The sequence below is a fragment of the Bombus pyrosoma genome, linkage group LG12 (genome assembly GCF_014825855.1).
Source record: "Bombus pyrosoma isolate SC7728 linkage group LG12, ASM1482585v1, whole genome shotgun sequence".
In the NCBI taxonomy this organism is placed as follows: domain Eukaryota; kingdom Metazoa; phylum Arthropoda; class Insecta; order Hymenoptera; family Apidae; genus Bombus; species Bombus pyrosoma.
The window spans coordinates 7,449,926-7,466,929 of NC_057781.1; the positions used below are offsets into that span (position 1 = coordinate 7,449,926).

Genomic DNA, 17,004 nt, shown 5'->3' on the forward strand with positions numbered 1-17,004 from the left:
ACTAGCCACGAAGAAGGGTAATTTTTTCGTTACTGGCTCCGTGAATTCTTGTCGCCGATGACCAACCCCATAGTATCATTGTAAATTTCATCCCTTATCTTTCGAATAGCTAGTATCATGTTTCTAATCAACATACTTGTTGTTAGTTATTCACTTAATATTACATCAACACCCCAAGTTTACAGCCAGGCCGGAAATTCATTATACATGAACATGCACATTTCCTATCGTTTATAGAGGAGTAATATTAAAATCCAGCATGTTATCGACCAATTCCACACCAATGCTATCTTCGTATTTGATTCTAAAATCGGTTGAATACGCGGCTGAGTGTGTACGTCTAACATTTTATGAAACGCTAACAAGCGGCTGACACTACGATTAAACTAGTGTTACTTGTCTCTTACGAAACACAGTATCGATACGTCGACTATTTCCGAAAGATTTATATTTTTCAATCTATCAAATCGAAATACTTCTTCTCGCCCGTCCAGTGAAGTAAAAATGAAAAAAAAAAAAAAAAATGAGAATCAAGAAAAATGGACTTTCCCGCCAGTTCTTCAAATAGAAGCAACTTCCTTTGCGTTTTGACCGTAAAATACTACGAACCGGAGGCGTGACTTTCTATTACAAGGGTTTAACAAGGATTTATTTTAAAAGTTCGATCGATCCGCCCTTGCCTTTCCATCCAGCGATTCGTCGAACGCCTTCGAAAACCGAATTACCCTAACGGCCGTAAAATAGGTCGAGCAAAACGCCGGCCGGACCGATGAATCTCCACGCGAGATTAAACCGTCCCTGAACTATCCGAAAATAATATAGCGTGAAACTGCTTACCGTCGAAGCTGAAAGAAAAGACACACGAAGACACGGAGCGGCGCACACAGGCGAGCCATGGTCCCGTTCTCTCTCATAAAGACGAACGATGCGTGGCAACCTCGAAAACGGGGTGGAGGCAATGGAAAAGTATGCAGGTAGTAACCAGGAGGGGTGGTTCGTGAGAGAGGAAGAAGAAAGAGCGACACCATCGGTAGCCGCAGCACCCTGTCGATCGTGGTGGCTGGTTCGTTCGGGGGATGAAGCGGGGTTGGTTGGTGGTTGTGCACTGTAAAAGAGGGGAAGGTGGGTCGCCTCGTATCCGTGTCACGAATGCGCGCGTCTGCACTCCACCTCGCCACCCTCCACGGCCACCGAAAGAGGTGAATGCAGTTGGCCGTCATTTTGCAACCCGTTCAGACGCCATTCAGATGCGTCCGATGCAAGTGGTCGGCGTCGCGCGACTTCCACCCCGTCACAAGATCTGATTGATACGTTGTTGCTCGATCCAAACTCGGACGACGAACGTTGGTAGACTGCTACATAGTAGACCTTTACGCGTTGATTAAATCTTGACCGATATCTATCTCTCGTTGAAACGTTCGAAAGGGGACAAAGACCGATAAGACGACACGAGACGAGGAATCGAGGAAAAACAGGAGAGAAAAGCCGCGAAAGCACCGTTTTATCAAAGATATACGTAGTCGATCTCACGCGGACTACACGCGCGCGATTGATGGTCAACTACTTGTAACAGCCGCAACACGCCGAGGGGTGAATCGACGCCGACGATCCTCCGCTGGTGATCTCTGAATGGACCGTCGCGGTGGTGTTTGCCGTTTGTTCCGCTTGAAACGTGACAGACGTGGGACAATGAATTTTTCAAGGATCGCGCTCGGTGATAGGGGACACCGAATGGGGAACGCGATGTTGACCGAGAAACTAACCGACCAGTGTTTTATGTGTACTTAAAGGTGAGCGGGCGTTACCCACGGATTTTGATTCGATCCGAGGTGGTGAGTACGTTGATTTCCATTAAATCGTGCAAATTGACTAACTTCATTTTTACGCGATAGGATTTATAGACACATAAATCAATTCTTTGGAAATAAATTCATTGTTTTCTTCGATGAATATTAATTACTCGTTCGTAGCAGACAGTATACGTAATTACGAGTTCTAAGATCAATTTTGCTAAAAATAATCCCTGTAATTGTGATTGTTCTGTGCGTTATCATTTATGGGGTTGCTCGGCGTGGCTTTTCAGCGATCCATTTATTCCTTAAAGATCGATCGTTACAGATGAACGATAAAACGATCCAAGAAAATATAAACGAAGGTTTGATCGTAAATTTTTTCCTATTTGCATAGGATCGTAATTTGCTTGAGGATAATTAGGAAATTAAAATGAAATTATTGAAATTTACATTCGCGTGCGAGGCTAAGCAACGTTTTAATCAGACGATTCAGAAGTACGGTCACGTAGATTTCCTATGAGTCATTCTACCATGAGACAACCTACCGCCGGGAAATCGATTCGGTATAGTCTAATTTACTTTAACGGCGCGGTGGCGGCTCGTATCATCTTTTGTTAAAAATGCAATCACGCGATCACCATTAACTATTAATATTTCAAGAGGAATTCTCCAGCCGAACATTCTGTCACTATTACCCCATACATTTTTCTAATCCATGTCTTATTTGTATCGAATTCCATTCAGTTACAGAATATGACGATACAAACATTCTTATTTTTTACCGTAGAATTTATCGTTATTCGTTTGGCCTTCTTACGACGTGTGAACCGATCGAAGTAAATCATTATAGTATATTAATTACGTACTTATGCGATGAAATTTAGAAACGAATGAAACGTGGATTTCGCCGGTTTGGCTCCGCAGAGGATCTGCGTTAGATATTCATGTTAATTAATATTAAATATTCGATTATGTTTTCAAATATTCGTTCTAACATTAGATATTCAATGTGCGCGTGATTTTCGTACGATTGCAGGCGTGCAAGGAAGAAAAAAAGAAGGAAGTCAGAGATAACGAACGGAAGTCGCGGAGTTGCACGTCGCACGTGCTTGGCGAATAAGCATCGAGAAAATTGCCGTAGGATTATCCTCTCTTCTTTTGCTTTCTAACACGGTGTGACAGCCGCTTTTCTGGACGAAGGAAGCCTCGACTGACCAAGCAAAACGCCTCAAAAAGGAAATGTCAAGGTACTGCTTAGAGTGGTTATGTTTATTGCCCTTAGAAACTGTCCCCGTGATTTTCTTTCCTATCCTCGCTTCCGAAAATAACCTGCGTAAAACTTTCGCAATTTTCGCAGATTTTCTTTCCACGCTCGTTATATCTCCACTCGTTTCTGTCGTTCTTCTCTAGCTGGATAAAATTTCGAATTTTCAAACAGCTTAATCGCGACCAGATTAGGTATTCCCGCCTAATGAGCATTAAAGTATAAAAGTAAAGCTGTAGAATTTATAAAATTAGAAGTTAGGAATTTGCCCTTAATTGGTTGGCAACACGCGATTAATTCAATATTTTCCAGCGATAAATATAAAGATAAAAATAAAATTATAGAAGTTGTATAACTAGAAATTTAAAATTCCCTTTGTAAAATTGCCAAATAAAGTAAAATAAATCGAAGAATGTTACATATTTTTAACGCTATAGAGGTAATCGATAGAGCGTTCGACGATTTGCAAATGCGCTTTATCAACGGTCGTCACCAGCACCGCGGCCAATGACTCACGATGAATAACTGAGGTTTTGTAGTAAATGTTAAACGACTTTTCATCGAGTTCGAGGTTGGCAAGCATGATAAAATCCTTTGACTGACAATTTATCGTGCCCCGCCGCCCTACGGTAATTAATAGTTTCCAAGTTTCTTTTTTAGCAAAGGGAAACGTCAATGCATCCTGTTACGTAATTTACAATTGTAATTTATATACATGATGTTATTCCCCAGAATATTCTTCCATATTGTTCTTGAAAAATTAATTCCAACATTCGCGATAACACTTTTTAACCGCGTTATACTACGAATAATTCTCCATATGAATATAATTGTAATTCACTTTTCGCCTAAGTTCTTATGTTCTATATCGAATGTTCCTCAATTATCTTGTCGAAAAATCGATTTGGAAATCAAGCCTCATTTTCTTTCGTTAAATTTACACATGTGGCGCGTGTCGTGTAAATAATCTTTTATATATATAGCCAGAATTTATGTTTTTATAAAATTGCAAGAATTTTCGAAATGATAAACAGTCATAAATAGTCGAGAGACATTTAGGCAACGAGGATTTTATTCCGGCGAATCTCTAAATTTTTCTCCCTCGTATATTTGCATTTCCCTCGGCGAAGTACTGAACAAAAAAAAACCCTTGAGAGACGTCTCGATACTGCCCACGCGTTTCTCGTTCGAATCGACGACACGCAATTTTACGCAAGTGCGTGTCTGGCTGCGTGCGCCCTGCGAAAGCTCGCAAGCTCTCTCCGAAGGGTGAATGGAGCCTCTAATTTAGTCGGTGCCACGACCGCCCTACGATCCGTACGGTTCCACGCTCTCGTACACTCGCAAAACTTCGTCTCTGCCAATAATTTTCCCTCCCAGTGCTTCGATCTGTGTTCCATCAATTTTCTTTTCATTCATTGCGGATTTACATCAGTCTCTCTTTATACTTATGACCTCGACTCCACATCGCGATTTCTCAACCTAATTGAAATACATGTCGAGATACACATTAAATTCGACGAGTGATTCATAAGCAAACAGCGAAGCTTTTTAACAATTCGACCATTTATCTTATCGTTGAGTCAGTTGTAAGGATATTATCGAATGTTAACGGAAAAAGTGTTTATTGAAAGGCAGATCGTTTTGTAATCGAAGTATTCAGTGCTGTCGGGTAAACGTGAGCAAGCAACGTGTATCCGAAATATTATTTTTTGAAAATTGAAAAGTACAGAATACCTGAGTGTTTCTTTTAACAACTACCGTCGTACGATCGGTCAGTCGATTAGTCGTAAAATCGTTCGTGTAATTATCGTGTAAACATAGTCAACCGACACGCATTTCAGACATATTTTCTTGAAGGTGAAAAATACGGAAAACGCGGATGTTTTCTGTTAAGGATTACTTTGTACGATCAATCATGCCAAAGGACGTACGGCTATTTACCGATAGTAGAATTGGCTCCGCTCGTCCATGACATCGATCTCGAATCAATTAATTTACAAATCCGTCGGATAAAGGCGGGGTAGTTTCGAAGATTCGGTTCTGCTACGGTGGTTTATTGATTTTTTTCAGCCTGTACCGGTGTTACAACAATGACAGTTGTTGAGTGTATTGTTGAGTGACAGGGATCGGTAGGCAGCTTCAGAGAAACCACAGTTCGTTGAACATCAGCTTCGCGGAATACAGTACCGGTACTATGTTATATGAGTAATTATTGCAGCATGCTGCTACTCAACATTGATTCAACTTAAAGGGAAGAACGTTAAAAACTTGAACGTTGAAACACTCGTTAGAAAGAGAAATACATATCGACGAGGAAAGATTGAAGGAAAGAAGATAAATATTTCAGAGGATACAATTTTAGAGAAATAAGACAATTTTAGATGTCGGAATTATAAATTACGATAGTAGAATTTTGTTTGTGGAAATTTGGAAGATAGAAGAATAAATAGAAGCAGAAGAACCAATTCGACAGAACGAATATTGGATGTCGGCCGTATGGCAGGGATGAATGGGCGACATCCGGTTTTCTGATTCACTGAGATATTCTTGAGAAACGCGTAAGACACGCGCGTAGACGTTCGCTCGAGTTAATGTTGTCTTAACCGATGAACAATTGATAAAATCGAGCCAATATTAACAGACTATTGCTTTTTAATTCGGAGCAAGATCGACGCTGCTTTGCATCATGTGTCTGTCACGAGATAAAGGAAGATTGCTTCATCGCTTGTTATACGTCAATCGATCGATATTGCTTGTGTGAAGAAAGAATCATAGAAAAATCACGGTCGTTTAACGATTTCAAACGGATGGAAAAGTATAATATCGACGCAGACATGAGGCAGTGTTTCGACAGAGTTTTTATACACGGTAATACGTAACAAGATGATCGAATTTTCATCTCTTTCTTTCTTTTTTTATTCTTTCGTTTCTTCGTGACAAACTTTAATTTCATAGAGTATACGTGTGTAGAATGATTCATCCCCAACATGCGTCAGCGCATCAGAAAAATATTTCTTTTAATGTTAACCACCGTGACGGGTATCCATGACCCATAAACGCTCTTAGGGAGATACGCGTGTTCTTCTTGCTTTGATTTATTCATAAACTGAATTCCCTTAACGATAGAAGTAATATAAATAGTATAATCCCCTTTGTTCATCGCGACAAACTCTCTGTGGATATATGTATACTGGCGCTCAAAAGTAATCAGACACTTGTTTATCTTTGTAATTGTGTAACCGAATTACGAAATTAAAAGTGAAAAGGTCTGCAATAATTTTCTTCTTGCCGAGCTATACGTAATGGTATATTACAACGAAATAAAGTTCATTTTTAGAAACCAATATGCAACGATAAAGTTGTCATGTTTGTAGAACAATCTTGTTTGGTTGAAAAACTGTTTGTCTTTAGGTTATTTAATTTCTGAGTCATCGGTCAAAGTATCTGGAAATTTATGAATAGCCAAAAATATTTGAATTTCAACTTCGAAACGATTCAAAGTTTTTTGACACTGTGCAAGTTCGAGTCACTTCCAGAGTGATTTAGAATTCTCAAAAGTATCGATAAATCTTCAATCTTTAAAGTTCCAATAAATCCTGAATATGCAAAGTTTCGACAAATCTTGAAACATCTTGGAAATCGTAAAAACCCTGGAAGCTTATATAAGATATTGAAAGAAGTCAAGTATTTTCAACATAATAGATCAAAATCTTATATATTACATAATATAAGAGATGGTAGAAACTTCAAAAGCTTAAAACTTGCATGTACTCCGTGCCGTTACTTATGAATCACGGTGTACTCGCGTAATCGTCGAAAGAGGTCTCCTTATTAACGCGAAGAAAAAGAACGGTATTACCGGAAGAGAATACGACACCGACCGCGTGAGAGCGCGACGTCGAAATCGAACGAATCGAAACATCGTGTAGTCGTGCAATGGCTGAGACGGAACACAGAAACGCTTCTCGCTCCGGTCTCAATGGGCAAACGTAAAACTTGATTCCGAATGCACTTTACTATCATTAGTTGCACGTGCTTCGCTTTCATTCACCTTGAGTCCCTCCCGCCAAATTCCTGGCGTTGGTAGTAAATCGAGCACGCGATTGGCTGTCATTTGCGTGTATCTTGCCGCTGATTGGCTGGTATATACTCCCGTACATAACCGAGTGCAAGGCCGAAGTAAACCGAAGCCCAGGTCAGGGTACACGAACGATGTCTTCGACAGTTCGAACGAGAAGCTTGCGCAGACGAGACAGACTGGTTTCTGTTAACGATATCAACATGGCTGTTTACATGTTCACGCAGCCGCTACTTTCAAATCGGGGCTCGCGCGTTATTCTTAATCGTACAGTTTTCGTATTCTACGTGTGTTTGTTCCTGACGAGAGGTACCGATCGAATTTTTTTTTATATTTTTCAATATTTACTTTTTTTTTTTCATTTGTGTGAACATCATATACATACATTGATACGTATACGTTAGTTCTCTCTATACACACGGTCGAGAAAACAGGATGTAGTTTATTCGTGTTCTTCGCTTTTGTATTTGTGTGTAAATGGGAAGTGGATGTATACACACGGTGTACAGTTGTGTCAGTGACTGGAACGACGTCTATTCATCCACTTGTCACATGCAGTTCTCTCATTGGTGTATACTCCATCTGCTCGCGTTTGTTACCCTTCCCCACTTCAGAGTTTCCTTGGTGTTCCGTTCATAAAATTGACGCGATGTTTACTTCCTGCGTAACCGCACGGAAGTCGGAAGGAATCGTTTCCGAGGATCTCTTTATGAGACTCGAAGGAATTCAAATTATTGTCGAGTGGAACATGTCGTTGTTAAATGACAGATCGTACGAAATTATGGAGAGGTGTTTGATTTTGCGTTAATAAAAGAGAGAACGAAAAACGTGTTGCTGTTTTTTTTCTTTTTTTTTTGTCGAGGTTCTGACATAACGCGTGTATTCCCCCACGTGTCACGTAGCGCAAATACTTTTTATTTACATTCTGTATATCTTAATGATATTGGTTGTTATTCCCGAGATAAACGAATGTCAATTACTGTGAGTGTGTTAAGAGTGACATTATATTATGACATTAAAGGATATTTCATATCTAATAACATTCTTTGTATAGATAGTGATAGAGATATAGATAAGATTTTTTGTAGAAATTAATTGAACTATTTTTAATATATCGATATTAATCATTGATCTCAAGTATCTTCATAGTATGATACTACGTAATATAGCAATATAATATATTATGATACTGGATTTTTGAAAACAATTTGAATCCAATGAATTAAAACTTTTGTTGCAGGAAGTACGAGTACTCCTCTGACTAACCATTATGTAAATGATGCAAATTATTACGATATCTCTAGCAACGATGACAGATCAGATCCTTTGGAGAAATTTTACTTAATTACTGGACAAAGGTGGCACGCAGATACTGTGCTACCTATTCCTTTATTGCCATCTACAGAGGGAATGTCTGCTAGGTCTCATCATAGGTACATAATCAAAAATCTTTCTGCCTATTATTAACTATATATTAATAAATATTATTAACTCACATAGCAATAAATTTGATATCAATTTAAGATATCAATTTTTGATATACAGGATCCCACAGTCCATAACGGGACTGGATGATGCTGGAATGGATTTGCAAGCAGCTCAACTTAGTACCCGTACAGGTCAGGAGGTACGCTCCACTGCAAATTTATCATGGCCAGATTGGCAATTGCCTCTGTTCGTAGCACTTTGCGCCATCGGTGGCGCTATTCTCTTTGCATTCCTGGTAAGATTTCAATTCTACATCATCCATTGCATATGGTTCGGCAAGATATTTATGTCTAATTTCATTTCTCTTTCAGGTTTTGTTATGGCTGCGGAAACAAATGTCGCGTGAAAAAGATACAGAGGATGGTGACAGGAGAGGTTTGGTAGAGGAAGGTGCTGTAGGTCACCCAGAAAAGCTTATCAAGCCTGCAAAAGGATCGATTGAATGGGTTCATCAACCTGCAGCAAAACCATCCATTCAATCTGTTCAGACTGTCCAATCAGTCACACAAGCTACCGGTTTACCAGAGGCATGTTCCATTATTTAGAATAACGTAGATAGTCGTCAAGTAACAACTACAATATTGACGAATTTCTCTATCCTTAGGTAATGTCGGTGGCGATACCAGAACGCAGACCAGAACCAATATGTATAAAAGCTAAAGGATTATTGGAACGACGTGGATCAAGCGCAAGTTTGACTATAGAGTTGGCACCTCCTCCAGAAAGTCCACCACACATTGTCACGCCTACCCGCGAATGTACTGCGGAGGAATTTTTATTAAGTGCCGGAAACGTTCTATCAAGAGCTCAACTTAAAAAAGCAATCAGTGATCCAGCATCATTGCACAAAGAGTTTTGGGAGGTTCCTCTCAACTTGCCTGAGAAATTAGATATTTGCGGATCCGGGGTGAAGAATAGATATTGTTCCGTATTACCAAACCCACAGTCGAGGGTGGTTTTACCGGGTTCTGCTGATGATCCTCTTTCTAGTTATATTAACGCCAATTATATTCGGGTACGTACGTTCAAGACAAAATGGAATACACAAAAATTAAAGTTATTTAAATATACAAAATTTCAATTTAAGTTTATCGATTTCAATTTAACAGGGTTATGATGGAGAAGATGTTCGCTATATTGCAACGCAGGGACCATTACCTCACACTGTGGTTGATTTCTGGAGAATGGTCTGGGCAGAAAAAGTACCCGCGATAGTCATGATGACGAAGCTATACGAGGCCGCGAAAACAAAATGCGAAGCATACTTTCCGCTGGACAAAAATAATCGCATACAAAGTGGACCGTTTACCATCATCGTTAACTCTATCGATACGAGAGAAGGCTACATAATCAGAGATTTAGAACTTCGATACGAAGGAGACAGAAGACACGTGCAGCATTATTGGTAATTAGATTAAATTTGCTATGTTTTGGTTATTTCGAGTGGTGCCATTAAAGCTCTTAATGTAATACTAACAAACAATTATAGGTATGATTCATGGCCGGACCATGCCGTACCTCAAGCTGCGGATACTCTTGTTAGTTTAGCTGCAGAAATAAATTCTTTGCCAGGTCCGGTTATTGTTCACTGCAGTGCAGGAATTGGACGAACTGGTTGTTTCATAGCTTTAGCCACGGGAATGATACAGCTATTAAGAGATGGAAATGTTGACGTGTTGGGTATTTTATGTCAAATGAGGTACAAGATATTTTCTTTTAATTGAACTGAAATCCGGCAATTTAATTGCGAGTTAAATTGTATGTTGCTAGATTTGAATATTTAAAAATTACATCTTTTTTTTTTTAGATATGACAGGGGCGGTATGGTTCAGACGGCAGAACAGTACGAATTCGTTCATCGTGCACTTTGTTTGTACGAACAAACGCTTGATGGTGGTAAAGCGTCGAGTTCAGGGGATTGAAACCATAAACAAGGCGATTGTGGGAATTGATAACAGTTCACTAGAAGAAAAAATTCGTTTGAGAATTACTATGAAAAGATTTACGAAACGACTATGAGATATTGTCTGCAACATATTACTTCGTCCAGGTGTGAATATCTATACCATGGAGGAAATTCTATGGAAAGAATCTCAACTTTAGACCAGCGGATGTCTTATCTGACTTTCAGCTATTCAAGATGAGTTTTGTCTCACTAAATAAGCTGCCATTTCTATACTGCCATGACAAATCGTTGACAATTAATATCAGTCACAAAGCTCAAGACAAAGATAAACGGTTTATTGACTCATGTTCTAAAGAGTACGATGTTCTTAAACGGAATTAAAACTGTTTGACTAATGAAAAAAAAAATATTGCAATTTGACTCACGAGATATCAGGGTTTATCTGAGTATCGATTCAGATTTTTATGCATTCTCTATGTGTTACAAATTAGATTTGTTAGTTATAAATACTTGCATCTATAATATTCTCAGAATCCTATACTTTCTACAAGCAGTTCTTTGTTAGCTTTCCAATGCAGCAAACTGTTACAAAATTGATGTTGCTGTCTAATACTACAGTTAAAGAAATGAATGCTAAAAGCTGTTAATGATTATTTCAAAATGAAAACATATATACAGAAAAGCAAATTATTATAAAATTGGGACCCACGTCGATTAAAATATTTTTATCCTATTTGTAGTTCCTAGTTAATTTAATGGTAAAACTTACACGCTGATTTCCATGACTTTTAATTAATTTATCAATAAAGACTGAATGCAGGTAGTACAATATGTTTATTATATAAGTTATAAATCTAACTAGAGATAATATGTTTCTCTGATCCAAAACAAAATCCATGATGTTATAAGATCGTAAGAAACGTAGTTTTACTTGAAAAAAGAAAGGAGAAAAAGAGATAGCAAATTGTAGGATGAATTTGTTGATCTGAACTTCGAAAAGCAAACTATCGATTCCTTATATAGTAAAGCAAGGTAATAGTTGTTGTATAACATTCTCTCTAAGTATTATGTACAAAACTATAATTATTTATTCTGTTTACTGCTTGAAGTATAAATTAATATTTAATGAAATTCCAATACAATGTTATGAATTAGTAACTAAAGGAAACTATTGCTTTTTTTTCTTGATAATAATCGGTTTGCTCGGTTAAATATTGTATTAGTCTATAGGTGACAATAAGTGTGGTTACGAGCTTCTAGGGAAAATTTGAAAAGAACTTATTAACAAGAATGGCAATAGTTTGAACAGAAATGTCTCTCTGCATAGAAATATTGCATATAACTCGATTTCGACATTGTATCAAAGTTATTAATATTCATTACTATCGCATACCGCTACGAGATATATTGCAGACTCTGTAAGATCCATCATTATCGATCGTTGTAATGAAATCTTTGATTCGTTCTTTTTTATAATTAATTCTCACCGTAATTCCACTAAGTTGTGCGTTTCGATTTCAGACTGTTACAATTGTATGCAATTTTGACAATTGTCTGTATGGATATGCCGTAGCGAGTTCAAATGTTGTTTTAAGATATTCAGTCTGTTGATCGAATGTGTTGTAACATCAACTATTCGAATTGTCGATATAATGCCTCAGAATTCTTCTGTTTTGTAAGTGAACAAGTGTGACCGTGTATTTTTGAGCGAAAGATTGTGATATGTATACATATATACTAATATATATACATATATATACTTGTACATATGTTGTACAGAGAGCAAAATATATTTAAGAGACTATGTATTTGTGTAAGCAAATTGAGAGTAAATTATTTATGAGTATACATATAAAGCCTTGGGCAAACTTTAATGTAAACGTATTAATAACGTAACAATAACAATAATAATAATTTAGAAACCCTTTGGTGTTCAACTGTACTTATGTGACGTAATAAATGTTTATAGTACCCATGCAATGTTTACGTGTAATTTTTTGGCAAAGTGGAGTACTATCGCGGCCACGTATGTTGAATTTTGTTTGCGAAGAATTATTATTTGTAATTATCATGATTTTATAATAGAATTTTATTAAGTTATTTTCTATGTTTATTAAAATTCCTGTACTTTACCAACAAATTATTTGTATATTTATTTCCAAAAATAAAATCCGTTAAATTCAATTCGTGGATTCAACTCCGCCATTTTGATTAATATATTAAAATATAAATTTCCGTAGAAAATGTTATCAAACGTTTGCATTATATGTACCATGAAATTAATTCAATCTGTAGTGTATATATTACAAAAAATGATATCAACGTTCCTCACATATCATCTGTTTAATATTCTCTAGATTATAAGAAATGTAATGTATGTATATATTATATATACAACATATGTGCTACGATCGTTATATATAACTGTTACTTTGAGAAATGACATTGATCATTATTTATTAAGAATAAAATTCTATTTTTATAATCAATCAGAATTTATTCTGTATTCTAGAAATCTCATTATTCGTACTCACATATACTATCGTTAACAAGTGAAGAAAATAAATAATCACGAGAACTACGTTACATTCTTTTCAAACATACAAATGAAAAATATATTAATAACTTACATATCTCCAAACACGTACAACTAATGACAAGGAATCCTTTCAGTCTGCAGGAAATGTACTCGCAATTTTCAAAACAATCACTCCGACGTCAAATCCACTGATTTCGTCTTACCGCGCGAAACGCCGTCAAGTTCGGTGCCGCCATCTTGAGTCGTACAAATCGCTTCATCGATATTCAGCTTCATTTACGTCTGTTTACGCCTTAAAATCACCATATAAATTGTTACAGCGTTTCAACGAATACACCACGCAATGATATCTTAAATAACATCGACCACTCCACAACGAAAACTCGAATCAACAACCATTAACTACAAAATCAAAGGACATTCTCACGAGCGAGCGACGATGCGCGGTTCTTTCAAACCTTGCAGTTCGAAGACTGACGCGTATCACGTGACCAGCTCGTTCTCGGCGCGACATGCACGGGGCGCGTTTGCATGTATTACGTATTGTGTGCGTGTGGTATCGGCCACGGAACTGAAGTTTAGTCCGCGCCTCGGGATTCGACACGGCTCCTGGGTGTACGAGTCAGCAGTAGAATAACGCACGGAGAAATCGTTTCGTTGAATTCAAAAGAATCAAAAGAAAAAAAATAAAAGGAAGAACAAAAAGACGATATACAAAAGTTGGTTCAAGTAGTGACTTGTTTCGGATACTGTATTGGAGTAATCTTTTTTCCCTTTGCGATGCTTTCATTGTCGTTCACCGTGTCGATTCTCGACGTCGATCGCTCGTAGATCGTGTCGCTGCGTTCGAAGGTGCGAGGAAACACGGAGTGACCACACGGAAGGAGTGAACTTATCTTATTTGGTGAAATTTCGAGGGAAACATACGATTAAAAAGAGACAGACAGTGCAACCGCGAGACTGAGAATAACAGATAGAAAGGCGACAGAGGAGGAGGCAGAAAGAGAAAGAGAGATAGAGAGAAAAACGGAAGAGAGTTACATTAAACGTTGCGTACTATGTGGGACGTCGCGTCGAGTGACATTCTAGCCTGGAGACAAAATGGGGCCCGCTGATCGGGCCCGGAAGATCTCAGGGGTCCGATTATCAACGGAGGTATGGATGTCATCGGGGACGGGGACGAGCAAACCCTCCAGGCGATTCTCGGTGAGTACCATCAGAGTTTCGTTTTGTTACCGCTTGTGTTTCGAGTGTATGATATATATATATATAAATTGCAAGCGTTCACCAGTCAGCTCGGTGGAACGGTTCGCGACGATTGACAAGCATGACAGCCACGGGAATGTCGCGGATCCCTAGCGTTCGCCATATACCTTGCATTTACCGTGTGCGCCATACAAATGCGTTCTTCGGTTGCTTCGAGTTCCCCGTGCATTGACCTTAAACGCACCGGACACGGTTCATCGTGCGTTTTCGTCTTCCAGCCTCCTTGCTCTCAAACAGATGACCAGATAAACAGCGTTATCCTGCTCCAGTTTGACCTTACCCGGTCTGCGTTTTTTCTCTTCCTTTTCCGCTCGAATATTCTAGAGTCTAATAAGCCTGTTCCTTAGTGACGCAGGGTATGAAAATGATCAGAGAAGTTTCTCCTCTTTGTGAATTATTATTTGTTGGATTTCATGTAGATACTTTTGATCAAAGTATGGCCGATCAACGAATCAAGTAGTAAATATGGAGGAGTTTGTTTTTAACGGAGATGCTTTAAACAGTTGTAGGGCTAACCTTTCGTGACATTTAGGTAAACGAATATAGCGGAACATTATAGTATCTTTATTTTTTTCATTAAGTTATATAAAAATATAAGTATACTTTACTAACTTATCATAATTACTATAACTACTATGTACTAGAACTACCCAAACCAGATATATCTTATACATGTAGTGTAACTGAATAAAACTATGTAAGAACACAGATATTTCTAAATATAGCGTCGATATAGATCCAATTTAGATGTACGCTAGCGTGGTAGGTGTGTCGGTACACTGGAGTTGTTGAATAATTCAAATATTGTTGTCGCGTGGTATCATTCATAGATTCTTCCTGAATCGCTTGAATCCGAAGAATTCTGTTTGCAAAATGCTTAGCTCGCTCTGATTGATCTTCAAAGGAGAGTCGTGTGCCTACGTGGATACATTTACCCTACTTTTGCCTTGACTGTGCACCTCCCCTCCATGCTCGTGGAAAAACCGCCTTCACATACCTGTTACACGTTTAGTTCAATGCATCGTGCTGCATCATTTCTTGCTATTATTCCACTGTAACTATGCAACAACCGCTATTATACTCTTCCCCTCGGAACCAAAACTCGTATGAGTCATCGTGTCTCTTAATTTCGTAAGAAGACACGTTAAGTCATCCGTACCAAGCATCGGTCGAAATTAATTCATTAAGGATCAATGACGCGTTAATGCAACATTTCATTCGTAATTTCCGTTTCTAGCCAATCTATATTACTTAATTTAGTTTTCTGACATTGTGATTACGAAATTACTATTTCTTCTTCTAATAATCGTCACTAAGTTGTGCGTGTTTAAGCAGAATTCAGGTTTTTAGGACGATAGTTGAGAAAATGAAACTAATTATATACCTGTACGCCCTTTACATTATTTACGTCTTTATAAATGCATAAAAATCTCTACCACGTTGTAAGTTGTATCTTTTAAAATTATGTTTTTTTTTTTCTGTAAGATATCCATCATTATAAAACGTTTCTTTTACAATGATAAAATGGCGCAATCGGAATAAAAAATATTTCGCGGATATGAGAAATTTAAGTAAGCATTGAGTCATCGGCGAAATACGTAATAATTATCTGTTATATAGCATCAGCGGAACAGCATCTACATACAAATTCTTTTGTCTTATTCGTCGTTTTTCCGCGTGTTTACTACTTTTTTCTAATAATCGCACTGAATGTTGGACTCCCGGGTGCATTCACCTGCAACGAGTGCACCGTAGCACTCTTTATTTGGGTCGGAGGTTGCAATGTAATGCTTCTCTCCGTTCAACTTGATCTTTCCACGAGCATGCTCTCGCGAGCAGTGTACAAACAGAGAACTTGTCTTTCGACTACATTGAATCATTCGTTCCTGGATTAATATGATTAAATGCGTCGAACGCGATTAAGATGAGAAAATAGACAATTAGATTAAGTCGAATATTGACGTATCGTTGACAGAGTATGTTATGAAATAAATTTTCACGCCAGTTCCCATACGTACGTTTCTAGAAAATATGTCAATGCTTGTAAGATGAAAAACATCTATTTGCATTTCTTGACCTTGACATTTAAAAAATTATAGACAGTAGATTCACGTTTTCCATTAACGTAACGTGTCAAGATTCTTTGGCATCAAAGTATCAAACACTTAAATATAAGTATACTTTGTTTTATCGTTTCTCACAACGTAGCTTTTCAGTCAAAACGTGATATTTTTAAAAATTCTTGGATACGCCATCAATCAGAAGCCTGCAATCGCTACGCGTTCCTTCGAGTTCGAAAGTTAAGCAGAATTTTCGAAGAGAGTCTATAAGAAACTCTTTCAATGCAAATTCTTCGAAAGACAATTACTATTGACATATATTTAGCGTTAATTTCGAATAGCACGCATAGTATTGTCGCATAGAATGGCAACGTATATTTTTACTGAATTAGAGAGCTCGGTCGATCTCGTTTAGAATACCTGTCATTGAAGCAATTTGAATTTACGCAACGGCTACTAAATTTTAATTCGTGTCACTTTAACTCGTTAAGGACCAGGCAGTGAAGTAATAGGTAGACAAATAACTTGGATTATGTAAAGAAGGTAATTGGCACAAATCTGTCTGCTATCACTACGAATAGCTAACGAAATATCTTTATCAGTTCCT

General features: G+C 37.8%; 2 protein-coding genes across 12 annotated transcripts in view; both read left to right on the forward strand.

Annotated features, from left to right (window-relative positions):
- Window positions 1-1,222: 1,222 nt before the first annotated feature.
- Window positions 1,223-12,632, forward strand: LOC122573481 (tyrosine-protein phosphatase non-receptor type 5-like). Of its 6 annotated transcripts, XM_043739885.1 has the most exons (9): window positions 1,223-1,832; window positions 2,830-3,040; window positions 8,379-8,571; window positions 8,663-8,861; window positions 8,938-9,153; window positions 9,231-9,641; window positions 9,736-10,031; window positions 10,116-10,325; window positions 10,434-12,632. In XM_043739885.1, the coding sequence occupies exons 3-9, from the start codon at window positions 8,549-8,551 to the stop codon at window positions 10,546-10,548; spliced, it is 1,470 nt and encodes a 489-aa protein (XP_043595820.1). In that variant the 5' UTR covers window positions 1,223-1,832; window positions 2,830-3,040; window positions 8,379-8,548; the 3' UTR covers window positions 10,549-12,632. The 6 variants fall into 6 exon arrangements, with proteins under 6 accessions (XP_043595820.1, XP_043595818.1, XP_043595814.1 ...); XM_043739883.1 differs by lacking the exons at window positions 1,223-1,832; window positions 2,830-3,040 and adding an exon at window positions 4,740-5,928; XM_043739879.1 differs by lacking the exons at window positions 1,223-1,832; window positions 2,830-3,040 and adding an exon at window positions 7,239-7,447.
- A 991-nt stretch (window positions 12,633-13,623) lies between these two features.
- Window positions 13,624-17,004, forward strand: part of LOC122573960 (myelin regulatory factor-like protein) — a 67,462-nt gene continuing 64,081 nt past the window's right edge. For 4 of the 6 annotated variants that reach the window (XR_006318843.1, XM_043740999.1, XM_043741002.1 and 1 more), the window contains exon 1: window positions 13,625-14,277. Coding sequence is in view for 5 of the 6 variants with exons in the window: in XM_043740999.1 (XP_043596934.1) it covers window positions 14,229-14,277 (49 nt within the window). In the remaining variant the exon portion in view is untranslated. Of the gene's footprint in view, window positions 14,278-17,004 lie in introns of all 6 variants that reach the window. The other 2 variants (XM_043741000.1, XM_043741003.1) reach the window with 1 other exon arrangement.

Excerpts from the sequence above, each read along its gene's own strand:
- LOC122573481 (XM_043739879.1), top strand. The coding sequence starts at position 7,273 with ATGTCTTCGACAGTTCGAACGAGAAGCTTGCGCAGACGAGACAGACTG. Across the intron at positions 7,448-8,378 it reads GTGTTTGTTCCTGACGAGAG|GAAGTACGAGTACTCCTCTG; the intron begins GTACCGATCGAA and ends CTTTTGTTGCAG. Across the intron at positions 10,032-10,115 it reads AGACACGTGCAGCATTATTG|GTATGATTCATGGCCGGACC; the intron begins GTAATTAGATTA and ends AAACAATTATAG.